The following is a 9059-nucleotide window of genomic DNA, read 5'->3' on the forward strand; positions in this document are numbered from 1 at the left end:
GATATCAATGAATCATTCACTCAAAAAATCGACCATGTGAAAACTAAAATTGTTTAATAAGCAGAGTTATGTTTTTTATTTTTTTTAAAAAATTATAGAACTTCCAGATATAGGGCATGTGTTAGTAAAATGTTTTATTTCAAAATTTGGTAATCCGTGCAAAGGAAAGTTACAGGCAGACATCATTTGCAACTTGGTAAATGTTCCATTGTTGAAATAACATAAGAGATGACTACTTGTGACAACATATAAATGTAGACAAGAGACTACGTGCTTAAGTGGCCTAATGTATATGTATACGTATGTATATATGCGTTCTACCCCAGTGGTCTAATGTATATGTGTATGTATGTGAAATGTGTATGTGCACTTAGCAGTGCATCCTGAATGTTTTTGGAATTTGTGTCTATTTTATCATGTTAATCATTTGCATTGTGGCCACTGAAGTAAGCTTTCATATGAAATAATATTAGAATTGTTTCTTGAGAAATAATCAGAAGTAGACAGAGGAAAGATTTTCTTTCCCTGTAGACTGGGATAAAAGTTGTATAATGATGAGCCTAACAGGAAAAATCAATTCAGAGAGTAGTGGATTATCTTCATGAAAAATCTACTTAAATTTAATTATGTATTATGTATTAAAATGCAACTCAAGTACATAATACAAAGGATACTAAAAAGTATGGTATTCCCAGAATCACTTTTAATGCCGCTGGATAGTGAGTTGAATCACACACAAAAAAGAGTGGTAATACATGGTATTTCAGGGCCAGATTTAAAGGACACATAATTAATGGAATTACACACACACACACACACACACACACACACACACGTTTATACAGTCAACTTTTTGCAACCTATAAGTGAAAGAAAGTGGGCCGAAATGCTGGGTTCTGGTCAAGCTTTATTAAAGAAAGAAATCTGCCAGGCTGTACTCAAAATGGAGGACAGCAGCTAACCTGTCCTCCAATATAAGTGGGAGCTTATATTGGTATGTTGGCACCAAGAGCTGGTTGATGTAATTCCAGGGTGGGGATTGAGTTAGGTCATGGGAATGGAGAGTTCTGAGCATGCAGAAATGCCAAAAGTTTCATTTTCTCTGAAACCATTAGGCTTCTTGGAAAAGAGAATGGGGGAGGGGAGGGGAGGAGGTGGATGGTGCCATTTTGTACTTGGGCTTGTCTAAAATGGTGCTGGTTATGTTGCAGATCTATTAATAAGCAGGTTGTGTTCTTCATGAAAGATCAACAGTGTAATTATCTTAGTTCCCTGTTGCACTGTGACCTACCACTTTCTTAGGCTTTCTTGTTTGCTACCTATTTTGTGGATATTGATGCAATTCAAAGTAATTTTAACCATTCAGAAAATTAATTTACTTAAGTAAATTATAAAATGCTTTATAAAATAAGGTAGAAATAATCTGCTTACTGAACTCCTCATTTTCTATTCTTATTAATAAATCTATAATCTGACATTATGAAGAGATTAACGAGCTATAGGTCAACACTGTTAGTGGCAGCTTTCATATTTTCACAGAAATTGGCCCCAGGTTTCCTTGCAAAAATGGTTTATTGGGATGGATGGGACCATTATGGTAGTTTGAATGAAAAGATCAAAGAAATAACACACTATATAGATTTTTGAAGTGCTTTCACTTCTTGCATTAGTTAGATTTCACATACATACACATATTCATTAGACCACTGTGGTAGACCAGCCATTATTGTACATTTCATTAAGGAGAACGAAGGGGTCAGGTATTCTGAAACAATGAAACAATTGTTAATCAGAAATTTGGGTTTTCCATCAGTACATGGAAAACACAACTTAATGTCCATAATCTACTCAGTTTATCAAGTTTGCATAGAAGGTAATTCTCTGATATTAGGATATTGTGATAGAAGGTATAAGTAAACAACAAAATTTCAGTATTTTAATTCTAAAACAAAAATGTGGTTTTTCAGTGCTGTTAATTTTTTATATTCAAATTGCATGAAAAGTGCTTTCTAAATCATCAAAAATTATCTATCTAGTCAACATCTTTCTCTGCAGTGAGTTATTTTTAGTTTCATTCTTTGTAAGTCAGTGTTTTCTATATGGTAATTCTGACTAAACCAGAATAGTGAAATAACCCATCGGTTTATCCTAAAACCACTCTTGTAAATGTTAGCTATAATACTTTATAATATATTACAACATAATATAATAATGTTTGCTTAGGAACTACATACAAAATTGTCATTTTCTCACCAGTTCAACCTCCTAGGGAAAGAGGATTCTGGCTTGCTTTAGAAAATAAAGTAGATCTTAGTAGATGCTTTGTTTTAGAAGCTGAAGCACGACTGGGACATGGTACAAATTATCATGAAGGCACCTCAGATGCAGACTTCCAGCCGTAGAAGTGAAGTAGGATGTTAGAAGGCTCCAGTGATATCAGCCACATGAGGCTGGAAAATAGGAAAGTAATTAGGATTCAGTGTGAACATTAAAATTTTTTAAAAAATACATTGAACTGAATTGTTTATTTTTCCTTAGATCTCAGTAATCTAATTGAAAAGTTGGGGGGGGGGGACAGTTGAAATAACAGAATCCTAGAGCCTGGAAAATCCCAGAAATAACAACATACTATTAGTCACCTAAAACTAATTAACTGCAATTAATTAACATAGAAATACATAGCAGTTAAATTTTCCACCCAAATACCATGTGTTCTTAGGTGTGAAAATTTTACAAAGGGCCTGTAGTATGAATATCCCTCAAATACAGATTAAGGTCTCTAAAAATTGACATGTAGTCAATATGTTTCTAATGACTCTGGTCATAAACAAAACAAAATATGTGTAAAGAAACAATATTAGATCATACAGTGAGAATATTTAAGAGAAGAACATATGATAAAACATGAAGGTAGATATCCCCCATTATGGCTGCATATTTTGCATATTTTCAAAACTGCTTCAAAATATTTCTCTGATATTTTAGCATATAAAGAAATTTTTTCTTTTTTCTTCCTTGTACTTTACTGGGACTTTCATGGTACTAATATTTAACACAAAGAGTAATTTAATAAAGGTCATGACAGTCCATTTGCACTTCTAAATTTTCCACACATATTTTTCTTGCAGCTCTAAAATCTGACAAAATGTTAGACATCTTTATTAGTTATGTTTAGTGATATCTTACTACGTATGTGCCAGACAATATTCTACATATCCTATGTATATATAAACTCATTGTAACCTCATAACAATCCTATGAGAAAGATAATACTGTATACTCATTTTATAGAGTATTTTCTCTAAGTTCTATAGCAAGTGAATATAACTAAACCTGGGCCGTCTTGCTGCAAAATCCGCCCTCTTAATCATTACTCTAAAAAGCTTACATTAATAACTACCACTTATTTCGCCCATATGTGTCCATTAGTTTTGATTATTTTTCCCTTTTATTCTTTATGTCATCCCAATTCTACAGATTTAGTTATTGAGGGTTAGAGAGTTCAAATTCAAGTGATTTGCTGAAAGTTCCAGTGACTGTCCCAGTTCCTGGCAGCAACTGATTGAATAAACGAATGTGTGCATTTTTTAAAACTCAGGTTCTAATAGCTTCATCGCAAGTTTTATTCCCACCTTAGATAAGAAGAATTGATGACTTTCACTTCCAGGTTATTTTAATCTTAAAAAAAAAAAGGAAAATCTATTTATGGACATAAAAAAGTCCTTTTTTTTTTTTTTTTGGTTAAATGGCTAAATCTAAATATTGCACTTTTTCTTCCCACTTTGAAAAGTCCATATAGATGATAGCAGAGGAAGAATGGCCATGGAGATCCATAAGAACACATCAGTATTTCATGGAGATGACGACTATTTCTGAGATCTGGCCTGATACACAGACAGTTGAGTATTACAAATATGAGTATTATAATAAGATTATATATAGTGAAGTGCCTTAAGGGCAAGAATATCTAGCTGAGTTCAAAAGTGAGGGCATATTTGACAGGCAGACAAACAAAATCCTAACCTGGGATGCAAGTAGAATGAATCACAATTTAAATGTCAGTAGATTTCACCTACGCTAAATTCTTAAAGATGGATTGTGTTGGGGAGGCACATAATTGTAAGGGAAAACTCATTTTATGTTAAAATGACTTACATATATTTTGGGGACAATACCTAAAATAATTGTCCTAGCAGGTTAATATCATTATAAAGCACAAAAGGAAAATAGTAGTACAAAAGACTTCTATGCTGTTTGATAATTAAACACCTGGAGAGAGAAGGAATAAAGTTATTTATAACATATTCATTAGACGTTAAAATTACAGGCTAGAAAATTTGTTCAAGTTTAAAAATAAAGTAACAAAACACAATGGATAAGACTTGGAGCACCAAGCTGCCTCCCCTTAATTTTCCAAGTTCTTTCTTAGGGAAAATGTGGCATCAGGTAGAAAGTAAGATTCACCTCCACCTTAGGTCAGCAACAGCCCATTAACAGGTTAGTATTGTGGGGTTATCTTAAAGTCTTGCAGCCAACACATCTCCCCAGAGATCAGGTTTATCACTCTAAAGATATATTTAAAATTCAGTTCCATCCCATCTTTTCTTAAGAACAAGACTATGAATCCAGATCTCCACACCATTGTACTTTATAGATTGCAAGAAAGATGAGAAACATTTTACCAAATACACAAACTGATCATCAGTTTTAGTGGCAAAGTAAGAACCTAGGGCAGACAAATTTACTGTCATACTTAAGCAATTATTAACTATTAATATCTGATTCCAAACCAAGAACAAATTAGATAAAAATTTCAATGCTATATAATGATATGCTACATGTACAAATACTTTTCAAAATGGATGTCATTTAGGTTATTTAAAAGTGTTCATTTAATTTGGGGAAACAATTTAATTCCTTTGCATATAATAGAATACACTGTACAGTGGACAAACTTTTTCTTTTTTCTTTTTTTTTTTACTGCTAGGAGTAATATAACATTGTGAATTTCCAATTTCACATTTTATAGTTATAAAATAAGACTAGCCCATAGGGTGGACACTTCCTGTGGGGGGTGAGGGTAGGGCACAAATTTAAAAGTCTGAAAACCACATTCATTTTAATTTGAAAAGGAAAGTAGTTAACTGATGAAAGGCTTTTTTTTTTTTTTTTGGTCAGGAAAGATTTATTTTCAAGAGAATTTATAAACATTGATAATATGTTGTCAATTTAAAATTAGCATAAAGTAACTATATGTACTTTATGATATGGATCTGTAACTTTAGACTTCAAGCTTCAATTTTTATTCCTCTTTTTCTAGAAGACTAGAATTACATAAAGTAGAAAAAATTCTTTGAAAAATGTGTTTAGAGGTCTTTGTACTTATTTTTTTTATGAAACCAAGCAATGTATGTGCTCTATTGCTCTGGGTGTAAATTACACATTAATCATATTTGCAAGACATATGAAAAAAAAACTCCCATGTCTTTGGATTCAGATAAAGAAAAAACATCATATTTTTCTGATAAATAATAAACATAATCATAAATTCTGCAGCACCTACATAAATCACTTGCGTAAATTACTCTTTCAAATATCATGTATTATATTCAAAATATCCTATTAGCTATTCTACAATTAAGTGGTTGATTTTTCTTTTTAAGTGCAGCTCACATTTTCATATGATTACTTTTATTTATGTAAAGTAATTCTTGATGCTTAACCATATATTTCAATCTGAACATTCCAATTTTCCCATTAACGATCACTTATGATTTTTCCTAAATAAAATATGAGTATTATGTTATATTCAATATATTATTTTCACCAGAGCTTATAATTGACATTTCAAAATAAGGTGAATATGAGTGTTTCTTATTACTTTATATTAAAATAAACATTAAGAATTCTGTCAGTTCCATTTAGCTATTCTATTTTATTGAATCTAGTTTTGGTTCAACAGCTATATTGTACACACATAAATATTAGTGTGTGGACTGGAATAAAGTTTAAAGGTTTTTTTTTTTTTTCTCTTTCACTTAAAAGTCTTCATTTGTAAGTCAAATTCAAATAAATGTGTTTCGTGCAAAATATTAGTAGTTCTGTTTTAATTCCTTACCACATGATTTTTTTTCATTGGTTATTGTTTTAACTACTCTATTATTAAATTTTTAAAAAGACGATACCTTTCTAATGAAAATTATGTGGATGGTTAGTTCTTTTCAAACTTTTTCTATAGCTGTTTCTCATAATAAGATGACAGAGTCAAACGAGTTTTATTGTTTGCATTTTACTTAAAATTCTATTAGCATAAAGATATTTTCAATCATAAGTATATTCATAATGAATAATTTTACTACTAAAAATCCAACCTAAACTATGTCTTTTATTTATTTGCCTAATGAGTGGTTTACCAGTAGTTTTCATTTTAGGGATTTTTCACATGATATCTATTTCTGTTTTCTTTTAATGGAATATAGTACAGGGAAAGCTTCAACATCTCAACAATATCTTTCCCTATAATCCGATCTTTGAGTCAGATTAACTACTCTTAAAAAAAAAAAAAGATGTAGGAACATCCTTTTGTTTTTTATCTCCTGAATATTCCAGTGGAGAACAACTTGGCCACTGAATTTAGCAGTAGATATAAGTTGACGAGCTTCCCAAGTCCTCTGTTGAAATAGATTTGTCGGAAATGTCTTTTGCTCTTTGCAGAATAGCAGCATATCTCTTTTCACTAAATTACTCCTTATTCTTTCACACACTGTACATTGAGCTAGTGTTCACATAAGTAGCTGCATTTTTATTTCTTAATGAAAACTCCAGACAGTAAATATAGGTTAAAATGCTCCTTGCCTTATGCAACAGTGTTATAGAACCTGAAGTTTTAAACTAAAGCAATCAGAATGGCAAAATGATGTAATCCAGAAAAGTATATAAGAACAAATGAGTATGACAGTAACAAATCACCACAAAACTTATTCAGTTCACAGTCAATGAAGAGATTCCCATGAAGAGACAATTTTCATTCTCTGAATTTCAAATACTCCCACTCCAGGATTCTACAACGGTGGAGAGTGTAAAGCTAAAAGTTTATGTCTTTCCAACCCTGGTCTAATTTAGGATGGAAGGATTTGATTGTTACACATATGTCAAAGCAGCTAGTGTATTTTTAATTCCTAGATACAAATTACTTTTCTAATGGGGGGAAAAGTATATAATGTCATTAAAAAAAAATCCAGAAACTTCAATTCATTTAACAGTGCCTATTATTGCAAAAAGGATATATAAAGAGGAAATTGGCTACTGGAGTGAAATGCTTCATTCACGCTGTTTATTTTAGGACTGTAGTTTGTTCATTTTATTTTGTAAGCCATGCTTTAAAAACTAAACATTCTTTTAGGAAATGAATTTAAATACACAGGCAGCCAAAAGAAGGAGGCATAGAGGAAAAAACTTGTATATAAGATAAAAGTAATGAAACCATTCCAAAATGAAGTTAACAAACCAAAGGCAGCCATAGCTGTTTAGAAGCAAGGAAAACAGCCCCATTTCCAATATGTCTCAAGTAATTTAAAAAAACTGGTATTGTTTTAATTATCCTTTTCAGACTCTCTAGGGACTCAAGATACATCTGCTACATCAGTTTGGAATGATGTAGGGTGAGATCATTACTGATGATCAACCAGTCACAAGGGGCTAAGAACCTTAAATTTGATCTTTATTTGAATGCCGTTTTTTTTATTTACCAAAAATATTTAAATTAATTAAAATATCAATATTACTAACAAAGAGAATCTGTTGTTGTGATATGCTTTGTTATTATAAATTGTTGCCAGACAGCATTGGAACCAATACATCACTAACTACTGAGTAAGTAATTTAAATGTGCCAGAAAATGTGAAAAATTAACCTGGAAATCCAGAGGCAGAATTAACTAGATGATGGATTTTCATGGAACCCACACATAACGAAAGAGGAGAGGAAAGACATTGGCTAAAATTAGGGTTCATTGATCTTTTTTCCATCTTTAAGGAACACTGTCCCTCAGCTTTATATCATTTCTCTGGCTTCAACTCATTCATTCTCAACAAGTGAAAATTATGTATTCCTTATTCTTCCTCCCTTACCTCTCATTTTTTTAAAAAGATCCTACCTCAGGTTTATTCATACAAACACAAGAGGACACCAGCCCCATGCAGACAACAGCCCAGGGGTCACACCAGTCCTTCTGTCCTTACATTGGCAGACAGAGGTCTCTACTCCGGAGCCTTCATGGGGGTCTGGGCACCTTTTGGAGCCTGAGCTGGAGCTGCCACTGGAGCTTGAGCTGGAGCTGCAGCTGAAGCCGTGTCCTGGGCCTTGGTTTGAGCCTTGACCTTGGCCTTTGGCTGGCAGAGCATGAGACCCTTGGCAGTGCGGGCACAAGCACACTTCCCAACCTTGGGGTGGGCAAAATAGGCAAGTAGATCAAGTTTGAGGCTGGTGCCCTTTGGGATCTTGTGTTTCCCCTATGTTTNAACAGCCCAGGGGTCACACCAGTCCTTCTGTCCTTACATTGGCAGACAGAGGTCTCTACTCTGGAGCTTTCATGGGGGCCTGGGCACCTTTTGGAGCCTGAGCTGGAGCTGCCACTGGAGCTTGAGCTGGAGCTGCAGCTGAAGCCATGTCCTGGGCCTTGGTTTGAGCCTTGACCTTGGCCTTTGGCTGGCAGAGCATGAGACCCTTGGCAGTGCGGGCACAAGCACACTTCCCAAGCTTGGGGTGGGCAATGTAGGCAAGTAGATCAAGTTTGAGGCTGGTGCCCTTTGGGATCTTGTGTTTCCCCTATGTTTTCTTTAAGGACATATATTTAATTCTTTAGTGCATTTTGAGTTGATTTTGGTATCTGGTGAGAATTATGAGTCTAGTTCCATTCTCCTATATATGAATGTCCAATTTTCCTGCACAATTTACTGAAGAGGCAATCTCTTCACCAGTTGTAGTCTTCTGGCCTTTGTTGAAGATCAGATGGCTGTAGGTGTATGGGTTGATTTCTGGATTCTCTATTCTGTTCCATT

General features: G+C 33.5%; 1 protein-coding gene across 1 annotated transcript; it reads right to left on the reverse strand.

Annotated features, from left to right (window-relative positions):
- Positions 1–8258: 8258 nt before the first annotated feature.
- On the reverse strand, positions 8259–8667 carry LOC103606478 (60S ribosomal protein L29-like). The gene is made up of 2 exons (XM_008591068.1): positions 8599–8667; positions 8259–8510 (listed from the first exon to the last, which is right to left on the reverse strand). The coding sequence occupies exons 1-2, from the start codon at positions 8665–8667 to the stop codon at positions 8259–8261; spliced, it is 321 nt and encodes a 106-aa protein (XP_008589290.1).
- Positions 8668–9059: the final 392 nt, after the last annotated feature.

This window comes from Galeopterus variegatus, unplaced genomic scaffold (genome assembly GCF_000696425.1).
Source record: "Galeopterus variegatus unplaced genomic scaffold, G_variegatus-3.0.2 Scaffold6605, whole genome shotgun sequence".
In the NCBI taxonomy this organism is placed as follows: domain Eukaryota; kingdom Metazoa; phylum Chordata; class Mammalia; order Dermoptera; family Cynocephalidae; genus Galeopterus; species Galeopterus variegatus.

Coding starts and splice junctions, on each gene's coding strand:
- LOC103606478 (XM_008591068.1), bottom strand. CDS start 8,667: ATGGCTTCAGCTGCAGCTCCAGCTCAAGCTCCAGTGGCAGCTCCAGCT.